The 15691-nt window shown below is 45.9% G+C and overlaps 7 protein-coding genes across 7 annotated transcripts; 5 read left to right on the plus strand and 2 right to left on the minus strand.

Annotated features, from left to right (window-relative positions):
- Positions 1-726: 726 nt before the first annotated feature.
- On the plus strand, positions 727-2241 carry GL218_08742 (A/G-specific adenine DNA glycosylase; the record flags this gene model as incomplete). The annotated part of the gene is made up of 1 exon (XM_033585550.1): positions 727-2241. The coding sequence occupies one exon, from the start codon at positions 727-729 to the stop codon at positions 2239-2241; it is 1515 nt and encodes a 504-aa protein (XP_033440408.1).
- Positions 2242-3249: 1008 nt separating this feature from the next.
- On the plus strand, positions 3250-3513 carry GL218_08743 (uncharacterized protein; the record flags this gene model as incomplete). Its single annotated transcript, XM_033585551.1, has 2 exons — positions 3250-3327; positions 3385-3513. 2 exons carry the CDS (start codon positions 3250-3252, stop codon positions 3511-3513), a joined length of 207 nt encoding a protein of 68 aa, XP_033440407.1.
- A 1107-nt stretch (positions 3514-4620) lies between these two features.
- Positions 4621-5601, plus strand: GL218_08744 (putative pectate lyase B; the record flags this gene model as incomplete). The annotated part of the gene is made up of 1 exon (XM_033585552.1): positions 4621-5601. The coding sequence occupies one exon, from the start codon at positions 4621-4623 to the stop codon at positions 5599-5601; it is 981 nt and encodes a 326-aa protein (XP_033440406.1).
- Positions 5602-6181: 580 nt separating this feature from the next.
- Positions 6182-7135, plus strand: GL218_08745 (putative alpha beta-hydrolase protein; the record flags this gene model as incomplete). Its single annotated transcript, XM_033585553.1, has 1 exon — positions 6182-7135. The coding sequence occupies one exon, from the start codon at positions 6182-6184 to the stop codon at positions 7133-7135; it is 954 nt and encodes a 317-aa protein (XP_033440405.1).
- A 1361-nt stretch (positions 7136-8496) lies between these two features.
- Positions 8497-10435, minus strand: GL218_08746 (ATP-dependent RNA helicase HAS1; the record flags this gene model as incomplete). Its single annotated transcript, XM_033585554.1, has 3 exons — positions 8497-8991; positions 9043-9163; positions 9228-10435. 3 exons carry the CDS (start codon positions 10433-10435, stop codon positions 8497-8499), a joined length of 1824 nt encoding a protein of 607 aa, XP_033440404.1.
- A 2060-nt stretch (positions 10436-12495) lies between these two features.
- On the plus strand, positions 12496-13187 carry GL218_08747 (uncharacterized protein; the record flags this gene model as incomplete). Its single annotated transcript, XM_033585555.1, has 2 exons — positions 12496-12723; positions 12882-13187. 2 exons carry the CDS (start codon positions 12496-12498, stop codon positions 13185-13187), a joined length of 534 nt encoding a protein of 177 aa, XP_033440403.1.
- A 755-nt stretch (positions 13188-13942) lies between these two features.
- GL218_08748 (Fructose-2,6-bisphosphatase) lies at positions 13943-15450 on the minus strand (the record flags this gene model as incomplete). Its single annotated transcript, XM_033585556.1, has 3 exons — positions 13943-14491; positions 14552-15255; positions 15345-15450. The coding sequence occupies 3 exons, from the start codon at positions 15448-15450 to the stop codon at positions 13943-13945; spliced, it is 1359 nt and encodes a 452-aa protein (XP_033440412.1).
- Between the last annotated feature and the right edge of the window lie 241 nt (positions 15451-15691).

Genomic DNA, 15691 nt, shown 5'->3' on the forward strand with positions numbered 1-15691 from the left:
ACCGCTTGAAATGAGAGCACATAAGCCCAAATTAGCTAATGCAGATATGGGTGGGAAAAAGTATGATTTAGATGGTAGGAAATGTAGAGAAATAAGCCAAGATAGAAGCAAATATTTAAAAAGATATATGCACGACAATATATGTTCTAGCTTTAAACCCCTGAATTGATATATGATAGTTATATGAATAATAGACATCACGTGATGACGCGGTTATATCTCTTAACGCGTCGCGACATATTTTATTTAAACAAATCATCAACTTATACGCTTCAAACTATGCGGCGCTCATTGCGAAGCACGCGACAGTCAGTCTCAATATTAGCGGATGAAGCTAATGCACCAGAATTATTATCTGTCACGAAGGATGAAGAGCTGCTAAAAACTAATAGTCCTTCTCGAAAAACTAGGATTAGGAAGAGGACCATTCAGCATCAGAGCGATGAAGAATTCATTGAAGATAGCCCAGCAGAAGCACCACGTGTCAAGAGGCAAAAGGTAGGGGCGCGTTCTAGTAAAAAGAATGGAGATGATACCGCTCAGCTATATGCGTGCCTCTTCGGTAAACCGAACATAGCCCTAAACATATCTACTACAGAAAGTACTTATATTAACCTCCCTAATCGTGTCCACGGACTATATTATCACCGTCCTTTACTCTTAGACAGTCGTCAAGCTCGCACATCTCTACTCACCTGGTTTGATAGCGTGAGCTCTTCGCGCGAGATGCCCTGGCGTAAATCCTGGACGGACCCAAGTACCACTACTCTCGAGGAAGTCGAGCGCCGCGCGTATCAGGTCTGGATCAGCGAGATCATGCTCCAGCAGACGCGCGTTGCCACTGTTATCGACTACTGGAACCGTTGGATGGAACGATGGCCCACGATCCAGGACTTAGCAGCCGCAGAGCAGGACGAAGTGCTTTCGGCCTGGCGTGGGCTCGGATACTATAGCCGTGCTACGAGAATCCACGACGCGGCAAAGATCGTGTGTAAGGATTCTAGTATGAAAGGTTTGTTACCAACAGATGTGGGTGAGCTGGTGGCAAAAGTGCCCGGCGTCGGGAGGTACACAGCGGGGGCTATCTCAGCGATTGTCTTTGGGAGGGCAGCGCCGATGGTAGATGGTAACGTGCTACGTGTCCTCAGTCGGCAACTTGGCGTTTTTGGGGATGTCAAGGCGGATAAAGCAATTATTGAGTTGCTATGGGCGGCGGCTGATAGCCTAGTTAAGGCTATTGCAGGTGATGATCCAGAAGATGAGGATGATATTGATCACAATACCACTACTGAGAAGGAGGAAGAGAAAGAAGCAGCACCGAGTAATAGGCCTGGTCGCTGGGGCCAAGCGTTGATGGAACTGGGCAGCACGATATGCACACCAAAACCCAACTGCGCAGTATGTCCCATTACATCAAGCTGTCGCGCATACGACGAAGGTATTCGGTCAGCCAGTAAAAGAGGGTTTATATCCAAGCCTACGGTATCCAGTAATACTACTCTTGATATTGAAGACGCTTGCATTCTTTGTAAGCCGTTTGAGGAGTATGCAGAAGAAGACGACGATAATGAGCAAGGCACAAAGACGGAGGAAGGGCCCAAACAGCAGAAACCCAAGTCTCGTACACAGACTACGTTACGATCGTTCGCATTCACACAAGTCACGTCCAAACGGAAAATCACACCCGGCCCTGAGCCACCGCCATCTCCGGCTCTTAGTAGTGCCGCACTAGAAGCCGTCGTAAACTACGCGAGAAAGTTCCCACTAAAGACGGTAAAGAAAGCTGTGCGCGAAGAAGAAACTCTAGTATGTGCTATCCGGCGCAGTGATGGTCGGTATCTGATTCATAAGAGGCCTGAGAAGGGGCTCTTGGCGGGGTTGTGGGAGCTGCCAAGTTATATTGTGAAGGATCCGCAAGGAGGATCGGCAAAGACTAGGAAGAGAGATGCGGAGAAGTTTGTTCAGGGGTTGATTAGTGAGAGTGTGAAGGCAAGGAAGAGGAAGACCGTGGTGAAGCATGTGGATGAATTGGGGTCCGTACCGTGGCTGTTTTCTCATTTGAAGTTGACGATGCATGTTCATCTGTTTGAATTTGTGGATGAGGGTGAGGATAGTGATGAAGATAGGCTTAAAGAGGATGGGAGGACACGAAGCCGGTGGAGCGATGTTGAGGCTCTTGATGCGGAGTCGATGGGGACGGGCATGCGGAAGTGCTGGGCGTTGGTTAAGGAGGCTGACTAGGGATTATAGACAACCAATATAGATCCAACAGTAAATTAAAAATATTCCCATGAGACTATTCAATTTATATACCATGCAATCCTGTTTAAACTAGATATTATGTTAACGGATAGAGAAGATGTCGTATATCCACTTAAATCTGCTGCCGTAGAAAAAATGTGGGTAGACTAAAAGTTTGGAATACCCTCACCCTACGAAGAGGGCCAGCCTTTACTTCCCACATTGTTGTATAACACCATAACAGTTATTTCACGTGTATATTTCATTAGGTAATGTCGAATATAGGTAGAGGAGTTAAAAAAGACCATAAAAAATATGAAAAGGGGGGAAAAAAGAAAGAAAAAACATACAACACCAGGGATTCGCTGGTCGTCACCGACCCAACTACTAATCTAGCGGTATTTGGCTTATCTATGGGAGAGCGGACGGGATCCCGAGTTTTCCAAATCCTATGGTCGTATGTGAAGGTTATTATGCCAAATACAAGTTATATACTAACCTACTAAGCTAAGGCCATAAGACTGATATAACCGGGTCTTGACCTTCTTAGTAGCCTAAGAATTTAGTAACTAGGTTAGACTAGATTAAGTCTTTTAGTCTAAGTCTTATTATTCGATCTCCCTTCCAAACCCCTTTCCCGCCATCGTAGCTATCCGTCTTTGTGGGCTTGCTTGACTCAGACCCTTTTATGTACGGCCACATGGTTGGTTGTGTGATGATTGGTGACTTCACCACTTCGTCACCGTAATTCGCCAATGAGATTATGCTTTTTGTCACGGTACCGAGTACGTCAATACTCATCATTCATTGAGGCTTATCCAATAGTATTATAGAATTTCCTATGGTTGAGAGATCCGCTTCTTTCTTTAGAATCTTATATAATCGTTCTTTCAAGTGTTTATGAAGGCTTCTAATATATATACGAAAAATAAATCTTCTACATTTGGACCATATTGAGATAATTTACTAGTTACCAATATTTACAGATTACCTACATTTTCAATCAACATGAGCAACCGGGATACCGCACAGTCCGAAGGCAGAAAGGCCAGTCAGCAAGGTGGTAGAAACACTAATTCTGGCTCTGTAAGTCGACGCTCTAGATTCTCACTTGATGACTTCGAGCTAACAACAACTGTCCAGTTCTCCGGTCCTGATTTCAATAACCTCTACGATCAAAAGAGACCCACCGATAAAGAGGCCATCAAAAGACGCGAGAGCATATCAGATCAGTATAACACTGGATATGTAGGCAAGATGTGGAAACGGTAAGTTAGCCTTCAGTTAGGTATCTTCTCAGTTATACTATATCTTTGCCTAGAACTCGTATTCTAATTAGTTTCGGTGTAGTTGGGTTTCTGGTACTGTTGGTGAAACAAGAACTTGAACGTTTCTTCAGGTCGATATGCAGCAGCCACGGGGCTCTTATTGTGTATACGAGAGATGGGCGTATCATTATTGCTTGGCTAGTTGCTTGGCTGGCCGGACATTAGAGTTGGATTGAGTTATTTGTATATTTACTGCGCGGCGTTGAACATTATTCTTTGGTGAAACATCTATTATACGTGTGGGTTAAGGTGGTGATAAGTAGTGTTGGGTTGGCATTACAAATTATAACCACCCTTGCTATAACTCTCTTAAAGCGTCTTTTCTTTAACTCGCAATGTTTTAACCCGAGTTATTCTAAGAAATCATAGCAACGGATTAATTTATCGTATGCTTTCCATCTTCTAATGGTAATGTGAACGGCCACTGAACGGTCCCGGTGGATCGCAACGTGCAATGTCGAATGAGCGACCAACAGCATGTCACATCATTGCCCTATATAAGATATAAGCCCGGACTTGTATATAAATCGAGAGATTGGAGATTTCAGGGGTTATGGCTCACGCCCACCGGGCTTAACCTCGGTTTGCACTTCATCTGCTTCTATCCGCCCTTTTTTCAAACATGATGAACTTATACTGGTTCTTTTGGCTTGTGATCACCTCTTGGTACCTGGTTATTCGAAGGAGGTATGTCCGCCAAGACTAGACAAGCTTTTTAGTAGGCGGGAACCATGCCCCTTGAATATTGTATTTTCTTCAACCTTTCCTGATGCATCCTCTGTCCGAATCCACTTCTCTGCCAATAGTCATGTCCATAACACGCAGGACTCATATGATGATGGTATCCTATATTGGAATATACCGTTCTATGGGGAATGTTTAAGGAGACATAATTCTTATATAATGACTCTTTCCCCAGGCATTAAAAGACATAATATAACGAGTATGATCAGCTCACCTCATTCACTCATTTACACCTCATACTCAACTATCCTGTCTTTATCATTTGGGCGTATTTGGAGCCGTAACATTCGTTTATTACACTACAAATATGAAGTTCTCGGCTGTTTCGCTATTTGCGGCTTTCGCTATAGCCTCTCCTCTTAACGATGTCGTTGCACGCAATAGCATTGCTCGAAGACAGGCCGCTGAGGCATGCTCTATCGGCTACTGCACCCTGAACGGCGGAACGAAAGGTGGCGCCGCGGGTAAGACCGTGACCGTAACCGATGTCGATAGCCTCACCAAGGCAGCTAAACAGGAAGGCCCTCTCACTATCATCGTCTCTGGTGCCATCTCCGGCTCTGCCAAAGTACGCGTCTCCGCCGACAAGACTATTTATGGAGAGAAGGGTAGTTCTCTTACCGGTGTCGGTCTATACATTCGCAAAGTTAATAATGTTATTATCCGTAACATGAAGATCTCTAAGGTCCTAGCTAAGAATGGCGACGCCATCGGCATCGATGCATCATCAAACGTCTGGGTTGACCATTGCGACCTATCCGGTGACCTAAAACTCGGCAAAGACGATCTTGACGGACTACTCGATATCTCGCACGGATCTGAGTGGGTTACCGTGTCGAACACATACTTGCATGATCATTGGAAAGCGTCATTGATCGGTCACTCGGACAGCAACGCCAAGGAGGATAAAGGATCCCTTCACGTCACTTATGCCGGCAATCACTTCTTTAATACGTATAGTCGGGCACCTCTAATCCGCTTCGCAACCGTGCATATCGTCAACACATTCTGGGACTCATTGATCGGAACTGGTGTCAATACCCGGATGGGCGCTCAAGTTCTGATTCAAAGCTCTGCCTTCAAGAATAGCGCTAAGAACGCAGTCTTCTTCGCTGACTCTAAGGAAACTGGCTTTGCCGTCCTCGACGATGTCAATCTTGGAGGCTCGCAGAACTCAGCACCAGTCGGCACTCTGAAGGCTAGTTCGCTGCCGTACCCCCCTATCAAGGTGCTGGGTTCCGCTGCCGTTGCTAAAACCGTGCCCGGTACTGCCGGACAGAAATTGTAATAGGTTTATATATTTATTAGTTATCTGTTGTAGTAAATTAAACACCTTTTATTTTTAATTTTTTGAACATCCCCTTACTTGGATTAAGCGCTGAGAACTAAAGTTTGCTTTAACTATTAGGAGTTATCTCCATTCTGACACCGAAAGTAAACAAAAGGGGTATAATGTGATCCAATAATAACAGTACAATCAAGCCTAGCGCGGCCTCGCCTCATAGCTAACGATATAAGTCCGCTCGGTAACTATTTGTCTTGGCCCCTATAGGACTGTAGGACAGAAATGCCGAAAGTCACCGTACGACAACGTCAAACTTCCCGTCTCGCTAGGATCAATGGAGGAATAACGATGCTGATGCCAGGTTTATGGGTTATGAGCTGCATGTCATTCCCCGCATTCATATGCAAATAATCCACCGAATGCTACGGTAGAGATCGATATTAACCATTCGATCTGGACTGGGGCCGCCGTCTTAAACCTCTCCACCAACCATCTTTCTAATCTGTTGGACCCTGAAAAACCACCATACTTCGCAGTAGTTAGTTAGTGAAGATATACTACCTCGTACGCATTAACACACACAATGGACAAGTTGAGACCGCTAGGGCGTGGAATCGATGATTTACTGCTACCTACTTTCGCGGCTTACGCGCCGCTCGTCCTCGCTAAGGAGACCGAAATCAAGTCTACGCGACGCGAGACGTATAAGTACGGGGCAACTTCACGACAGCAGCTAGACGTCTATTATCCGAACCAAGGTAAAGCGGCCCCACAGTTCCGCGCGAAGCCCGTGTTCATCTTTCTATACGGAGGCGGGTTCGTAGGCGGCAGTAAGATAAACGAGGAGTATGCCCATGGCCTTGTATTTAAGAATGTTGGCCACTTCTTCGCTTCCCGCTATGGCTTTACTGTTATCGTCCCGGACTACCGCCTCATTTCTCACGGCGCTAAGTATCCCTCTGGTGGCGAGGATGTTAAGCTTGTCATCGACTGGATCGCGAAGGAGTTGACGAAGCAGGAGGGATATGAGTCTACTGACTTGTTTCTACTGGGTAATTCTGCTGGAGGTATTCATGTTACGACATACCTCCTGGACCCTGAATTCAAAGAGTCTAGGGAGTCGGTTGTATCCGAGGAGCGAAAAGGCCCGGGTGTGCTACTCAGAGGCGTGATACTGCTCGGCGTACCGTTCCACTGGGGCGGTGACGACAACGCAATCCTACGAGCATACTTAGGGGAGGGCAAAATCCGGGAGAACTCGTCGCTTGGTATTCTGGAGAAGGAGAAAAAGAAGGACGCCGAGCCGGTTTTACCCGGTGTCAAGATCAGCATCCTCGTTAGCGAACTGGACCCCGAGCTTATGTATGAATCGGCACAGCAGTTCAAGAAGGAGTGGACGAAGGCCGATATCGACTACGATATCCTAGACGGGCACAATCATATCAGCCCTCAACTAGGCCTGAGTACGGGCGTTGAGAAGGAGGAGGCTTGGGGCGTACAGGTTGCCGAGTTCTGTCAATCGCGTGCTACTAAATAAGATATTTGCTAGTATGACATTAAGGATTCAAGGAAATAGAATATAGCATACTACATATGTTACGGGTCGTAGTTCGTACGGGATATTGATAACCGTGAATACATAAGCTGTAGCCGAGTAAACTCAGACTTCACCCAATACTGGTAAGATCGCTACAGCTTGCCAGTAATATACTATCACTATGTCTCGGTGATAATATCGTATGATATAAGTGCTGTATAGTAGTTGGTTTATTAGAAAGAGTGTAAATCCTCACTTCCTACAAAACGAATGTATAGGTAAATAGAACCAACATCGTCAGTCTTGTTGATAACCCTGTATTTATCCCTAACAATCTGTCTGTAGGATTTCCCATCTCTGAAGAATTAAGACTGGCTGATTTCCTAAATATAATTGTTCGCGTCCGATGTCACATTCACACAAGCTCCTTAAAGCGGAAACAGTGAAGACCGCCCTTCCCATCCTCACCACCTCGTAGTACCTCAACATTCGCTACAGTGACTTCCCCGTCCACAAGCCACATCTTCAGGTCTTCAAGGCTATAGTTTTCGACGTCATTAATAATCACCAAAGCTTCTTCGGGAGGCACCATAGCCAGTGCCCTGCGGCATTCGTCGATCCTAGGCCATTGTATCTCGAGTATTGGGTCGTAGGGAGAGTCTGCCGTCGGGGTACCGAAGCCATAACTCTTGACGCTAAACTGCTTCCAGCACGAAACGACCTTTGGAACGTGTTACTGAGTGTAGTATATAGCGTTGAATTTGGCATTTTTAAAGTAGCCAACCTTCAATGTTACAGACATTTTAAAAAGGTATTTGATGCATGAAATTTTGTATTATTTGCAGTTAGATGGAGCATAGCTTTGATTCGTGATCTAAAAATAAAGAATACTGCGATGTTGGTTTACGTCTATTTTCTTTCTGGGTTATATATGCCATATGGAGAGATACCAGTATACCTAGGTATATATATATATATTTGAGACTTCAACTATCTCCTGGAAGGATGTCTATACGCCACAATGTTAAGCTGCTTATCAGGTAGTTATTATCAGTTCTGATACGCTACTATAAACCAATACAGCTAGCCCCTGATAGCCCTTCACCGGCTCTATGGAGAATGCGAGAAGGGATCTATTAAATCGTACGGCCAATGCTATGAAGCAGATATGAGCGCATTTGATTATGGCGTCTATAACATGCTATCTTCAATCTCACTGATAAAGCATCCCATTAGTAGTGGCTGCATCCGACCTTGCGTTATCATACTGTCTATTTTCGCATAAAGGATTTAAGTAACAGAAGCTGGTATAGTATCAAAGCACAACCGAAACTCCACAATTATGAATTCCCAGGCCAGTACTATCGCCTCTTGAACTTCTGGGCTTGCCTTGGCTGGCTGCCATATGCCCTCCTTCCTTGCACCTTCTTATCCCTGCTCATACTCGCACCTAACGTGAGGTCGATCCGCGGAGGCGTAGAGAAGCCGAAACTTCTGGCGACCTTTATCAAGTCCAACTTGTTTATATCAAAAACAGAACGCAAGCTATGGCTTGCGTAAGCGTGCAGATATGACCGATAACCATCCTTGGCGCTCTGGTTGAGATAGTAGTTCTGTGAGATGAGTTTTTCGAGTTGCGAAGAGACGTTCAGAATCTTCTTCGCAGGGAATTCATACTCGAGTACAGGCACGCGAGCCTCTTTCAGGTGAGACAAGAAACCAAGCTCGTGGGGTTGCAAGAAGAGGAGACTGCGGCCTTTGGAATTTGCGCCACGTGCGGTCCGACCAACCCGATGGATGTAGTCGCGGGGATCATCGGGAGGATCAAATTGAACTATGTAGTCAACTGCTGGGATCTATTCTCTAGTTAGTGGCAAGCTGCTGTGAGATTTACTTCGACTACTTACATCCAAACCACGAGCGGCAACATCTGTACATAGAAGGATGCCCGTCTTGGCGTTGCAGAACTCAAAGAACGTGTTTGTCCGCTTTTGTTGCTTCTGCTTGCCGTGGAGAGATAGACAAGGCCTACCGAATATTGTTAGTAATCTATGAACGGACCGAGGCGTGGTACTGGGAACAGAGGACTTACAGATCGATGTAATTTAAAAGCTCGGCATAGTAATTGACACTGGCGCAGCTGGAGAAAAACACGATAACCTTCTTCTTCAGGTTACGCTTCAGGAACGAGAAAAGCAGAAGGAATCGCTTATCAGCTTCACAGGTAACGTATCCTTGCTCAAGCCCCGCAACGGTAGAGTTGGTACTCTCTTCATCGACGTTAATGTAGAGAGGACCCGGTCGAAGAGAAATCCTGGCAAGATCTTCAACTTTGGTCGTCTGCGTCGCGGAGAAGAGCATGGTCTGTCTGCCTTCGCTAGGTAGGATCTTGATGATTTGGCGCATTTCATCTTCGAAACCTATTTCTAATATACGATCGGCCTCGTCTATAATCAGAGACTTTAGATTCTTGAAGACAAAAGGGGTATTTTGTAGATGATCTAGGAGTCGCCCGGGTGTCGCAATTATGAGATTCACTCCCTTGGATAGCTTTTCGGCCTCTGCCCTGCGGTTTGCGCCTCCAATAACTATGCCATATGTCTGGGAGTGATGCGCCATCAATTCGCGGGCAACGCCGAAAATTTGTAGGGCTAACTCTCTTGTAGGAGAGACGACGATAACACCGGTTCCGTTTCGCGGCTTGAATCGTAGTGCGCTCAGCATTTCTACCGCTGGGATTAAGAAGGCTAAAGTCTTTCCGCTACCTGTCTTTGCAGCACCGAGCACATCACGGCCAGCTAGTAAAGGTGGAATTGCTTTCCGTTGAATAGTTGTCATCTTTTCAAAGCCCATATCTTCCTTGATAGCCTTGTTGGTCTTTTCTGACAAGTTTAAGTCGGCGAAGTTTTGCGCATCAGAACCGATCGCAGTCTGGAGGGCGGCGATGGCGCTATCGGTAGGCAAATCTGTATTTTGAAGACTTTGACCATCGTCCTCGTCCTCAGCATTCGCCGCTTCCACTCTCTTATTCAATTCAGAGATTTCTTTCGCATCCTCTTCTTCTATTTCTTCCTCATCCTGACCATCTTCTTTTTCACTATCATCCGAATCTTGTTCTTGGACGTCATCTTCGGCTTCAGAGTCGTCATTCGAGGATTCAGTAGCAATCTCGGGTGCAGCTCGCTTTAGCTTCTTGGATTTGGGTGCCTTAACGGGAAGCGCCTTTAACTTTGACTCGACGCTTTTGGAGCCATTGGCATCCTTGAACTTTCTCTTTTTGGCATACTTGGTTGACTCCATAGTTACTGAGAAAATGTTGTATTGATTTGTATTAATTGTTGGTTATATAAATGTTGATTTGAGAAGTGGGCTGTCTGCTTTTACCCGTTGTTCCATTTGCTCAGGGAATTTTTTTGCTTATCGATTGAAAAATATTCTGATAAGCACAAGTGGGTCTATTAGTATGAGTACATATGTACCTATCATGGTCCGTGCGTGTCTAGGTATAATCAATCTCTATTAGGATATGCGCTATATAGAATCTGATCTCGACAACTTCGACAACTTCAACAACTTTATAACTATTAGGTACCTACCTATATCCATTCATCTTATTATTAACAATGTACACTCATAATAAATTATCTATGGAATGCTAATATATCAAAGTATAGATATATAATATCATTTCATTTATATTTTATATCCTATTCTTGAAATGATATGAAAAATACAGGCTTATATTATATAGAGATCAATCTAGGTTGGCTCATGAATAACCTCGACCTCCCTTCTGCTTTGATTTCCCAACACCTCAGTTTATTATAAATAAAAGTCAATACTACAGTCTACCATCACACCTCGTATATCTCGTACCCCCCCAGGCCGCGTCTTCCGTCCTTGGCTCTAGATATCTCTACCAATGCTGATGCGGCAACTGATATTACAAACGTGTTATAAATGAAAAGCACTACCGGTCATCGCTCTCGATATTATTACCTACTAAATCCTTCCAGGCTGCCGGGTACTTGTTCCCACTCCCTCGCTTATTGTCTCTTGATGCCCTTTCTCGAACGCGAGGGTTGCAGGTTGAGGTGCATTACAGCTTGCATACCGTTGCACTGGATAAATTCGCGGATAAAGTCGACGTAGTTCTTCCTCGTTCTGGCTCGCGACTTAACCCCCATACCATTCGCTCACGCGCCTTTCCTATCCGTTCTCAGAGCTGCCTTACCCGGCGTCCTGGCCGCGGCATCGTCGGTTTTTTTTTTAAATTAGATTCTCGGCACCAGTTCAGCTTGGAATCCTATATCTCATGACCCGTGTGAGATAGGTTGAGGGTTCGGTACCCCAGATGCTTGGTAATCTCTGTCAGATATATTAGTTGATATTATACTATGGGGAAGCATATCCGCTACTCAGGTTGGGAGGAGTCCTGGAAACTGACTGTTCTATAGGTATTATATGCATTCATACTGCCGGGAAATGTTGTCCTCATAGATTCCATTTCTGCAGGTATGATGGACCGTCCCCCCAGTAGAATATTCCACTTACCCCTATTCACTGCCCTTCTCCGCCTCAACATCATTCTTGTACTCGTGGTGCGCTAGGCTCATCACCATCGGCCGAACTACTACCCTCTTCCTCCGTGCCCGTCTCCCGTGTTCTAGTCTTATTGGATTTGGGCTTGGGTACCACGTTGCAGTGTGATGTGACACCGTTGCGAGTAGGCATCTCAATAAGGTAGCTGTGAGGTGATTGTAAGCTCAAGATATTACTTGGATCATGTCGTATCACGCGGCCGAGACTCGGACTCGTCCGGCCTTTTGGCATGTTCTCTGGTAGAACTCCGCAAGGGTGTGCCATGGGGATATGATGGCCACGGCTGAGGTGGAGCTCGGCGCCTTACAAGCTGCTGAGAAAGTTGGAAATCATTGGACGATGCTGGGGGGTTGCGAGGCTTAGGTCATGACAGGATTCAGACTGGTAGGGCCGGCACATCTATCGCCTAGGAAGAACCGCGTAGAAGCATGGCTATGGACATTATGGCTAGTCTCCAGATCGACTACGAGCTGAGTTGCGATCAGGTCGAGACCGCGAGCTATCATCTGCCCACCGAGGCGAGAACGTCCAATGCCTCATCCGGCAGGTCCTAGGGCTCAAGGTTACCGTATGTCGGAGTGTAGTCCTATCTGTTTGTTGTCTCCCTGCAAGCCAAGCGTATGATATGTGCGTGGGGAAAGTAGTATAAAAAGTGTGCGTATAGTCTTCTGGTTGGGAAAGATGTTGCACCATTCCCGGAGAATATCAGCCTCTGTCGATCAATCCTCATCACGTAATTCAAATAAACTTCTGCCACCATGAAGTCAACCTTCTTCCTCACTCTTATTGCTGGCTTCGCCGCCTCTGCTGTAGACGGGTTTAACCACGTCCAAAAGGAAGCCCGCCGGCCACAGCCCGTGTATGAAATTGAGACTATCCAGCCGTCGCTACATCTCGATAAGGTGAACTTGAAGCAAGTTCCCACCAGCTCAGTCCTATCGTCGCGCCAATCCACCGCCGGGGACTTCTATGAATGCAGGAACTCGGTACGTCTCTCGTTTCTTGTCCCCCTTTTCATAGTAGTTGTGTCGACCACAATTATATGCCATATTCAAAAGACCACGTCGAAACTCAAGTCTTTCATCCACCCGTCTTGTCTTACTTATGTCCATTCCTTTACTAATATTTCGCCCTTTGTCCATAGAGCCCCCCACCTGGTGACAGCGACTGCAACAACGTAATCGACGAGGTGTTTGCACTGGACCAACCCCTAATAGTAGCGCCCAACGCGTGCCTATTGTTCCAATACGGAACGTGTTGGGGCTTCTTTTGTGCTTTATGTCAACAACTGTCGACCGATACCAACTTCGTCGGCAGCCAGCTTGCCTCAGCTGAAGCCCTATGCGTAGCCGGCGGTCAGGCCGGCACCCTCATCAGCTTGGACGAGCCACAGTGGGAGGCTGGCTTCATTTACCAGGGCGGCAGTCTACCCACCTACAACGTATGTTAGTTATTGGGAAGTTATTGGCGCTTGATTAATCAAGTGAAATAATGTTGACAAGTGTTAATGGGGGCTCTCGCGTGGAGATTTATATTTCTTGTATCTCTCACATCTGATGGCGTTGGCTGTATAGGTGTGTATAAAGAGTAATGAAGTAATTTAAGACAGAAAAGGGGTTGATATAGTATCCAACATACTCACGTCTAGCTCCCAAGCAATCGGAACTTACTTCAACTCGATCATTTTAGCTCTCATTGCGTGATGCAGACACTGTAACAGCGAAATAAAGCGCACGTGATTTCAATGTAAGATAATCCTAACATACAGGTAGGTTAGAGGTATATACCTACAGATACCTTAGGTACAGGTAAGTACAGGTAAGTATTCCCCTTAGAATATAGTATCATGTACACCTCTAAGAAATGAAGAAGTAGAGTTGTTACCAACACAATTTTTTTAACCTTTATCAATGATCTAGTGCCCATGGGATATATAAAGGTATGGAAATATATTTACAACACCGGACACTTATTTCATGCAAGCAGCCCACCCCACTCTATGTATATTAATATGCGGCGATTCCTTTTTATCCACAAAGCCGGTTGCCAAAACAAGAACCGTAACAATGTATTCATCCGTTAATGCGCCCTTCTGAACCAATCCACCGGACCGTCTAGTAGTGGTAGTTGTCCTGCTCTACCCTACCTTTCTTATTTTCGTCATAGTCATAATACCAAAATACCAAAAGTCATCGAGGCAGATTCTTAGTGAACTGCCGCCGTCGGAGTGTAACCCAGATTCGCCTCTGGGACAGGGTCTTCGTGCTTAGCGGTGCTTCCCTTACCTCTCCACGTGCTAACAGCAGGAATATCAGCTTGATATCTTTCCTCATCGGTACCGTAGGCACGTGGTGTGAGCTTGATGAGGCAGTGGAGCGGGACATTCATCCAGGGACTGCGAGACTGGTCCTTCTTCATGAAGTATGCATATATACAGCGCAATATGGCTTGATGGGTAACAATCAGGATATCCTCAGATCGTTCAAGCTCCATTATAATAGGTTCGAGACGGATAACAACGTCGCGGTAAGACTCGCCACCGCGGTAGCGGTAATTATATTTATCTTCGTCGCGCGCTACGAAATCCTCTGGGTAAACGTCCTTGATCTCCTGGTACGTCATGCCGTCACAGACGCCCGCATCGAGCTCGTCTAATGCTTTCCACTGCAATTGGTTGTAATTCTCAGGTAGGAAACGAGCCGTTTGTATAGTGCGCTTCAGGGTCGAGGTCCATACCGTGAGGGGGCGATCACCCTATCAAATCATGTAAGTCTTGCTATCCAACATAAGCTTTTAGGTTAGATATAAACTTACACCGACAGACTGACGAACGAGCTCAGGCAACTTCTTAGCATATTGATGTCCTCGTGGAGATAGATCCGCATCTCCACCGATTCGTCCATAAAGGTTGTACAGTGATTCTCCATGCCTCGAGAGCCACACTGATCTCGGCCGGATGTGCAAGTTCATTAAATAGTAGACTACCCGACTTTGTAGGTAATCTTGTATACGGTTGATAATAACCTGAGACCCAACATCCATAATCTTGAGGTAGGTATATTCATTCTCGTCACCGTCAGCATCAATGCTCTTATATGCTTTCTCGTAGTTCTTTATTCGATTGCGGAAATCTAGAGCGGCTTTCTCAGGATCCTGGCCCTTGTAGTCAGGACTGGTAGTTTTAACGTCTCGGATGTTGGCCATGATGAGGTCCTCATTATCACACTTGGATTCAACGAACAAGACTTCAATACCCTCCTTGGTACATAAGTCGTAGACCCATTTCCTGCGTTCCTTAGTAGAATTGGTAGCATCAAGGATACCGATCACACCGCCTTGGCGAAACCAGCTTAGCATATCGGCAATAGCGGCCTCGGCGGCGACGCGACGTCTGCGTTCTCCATCGAGATTGCTAGTAGCAAAGAAATCGGCTGGCGGTTGAGGAGCGTCATGACGTCGGTAGTTACCGACGTTGAATGTCTTGGCGTCGATGGAGAGCCATTGAAGGTAACGCTGGGCTTCAGAACGAGTAAGACAGGTCAGCCTTCTAAAGTTTTGCAATAGCTAGACAGAAGAGGAGGAAGAAGAGGGGAGGGATTGGTAGTACCTTTCTGTGCTATGTAACTCTTCCCTCGTGCAGGCAAGCCAACCATGACAACGCAGATCTTGGTGTCCTCAACCTGGACGACGCGGCCGTTAGTGCCTGGTGCCATATTCTCCAACTTTCCGATGTAGCGAGGTTGTAAGTGTAGGCGTAAGCAACGGGAGCATGTGAGGCAATAGGTAAGATGGGTAGTAGAGAGTACAGAGAATACGACAATGCGGACAAGAAGCGAATTTGAAAATCGGAGAAAAGGAATTAGATGAGATGAGATGAGATTATGAATTCTGATCAGGTGTTAAAAAAAGACAACCAGTAAAGAAGAGACTATATCACGTTGGTATTCTTCTTCT

The sequence above is a fragment of the Daldinia childiae genome (genome assembly GCF_008694065.1).
Source record: "Daldinia childiae strain JS-1345 chromosome Unknown Scaffold13, whole genome shotgun sequence".
NCBI lineage: Eukaryota > Fungi > Ascomycota > Sordariomycetes > Xylariales > Hypoxylaceae > Daldinia > Daldinia childiae.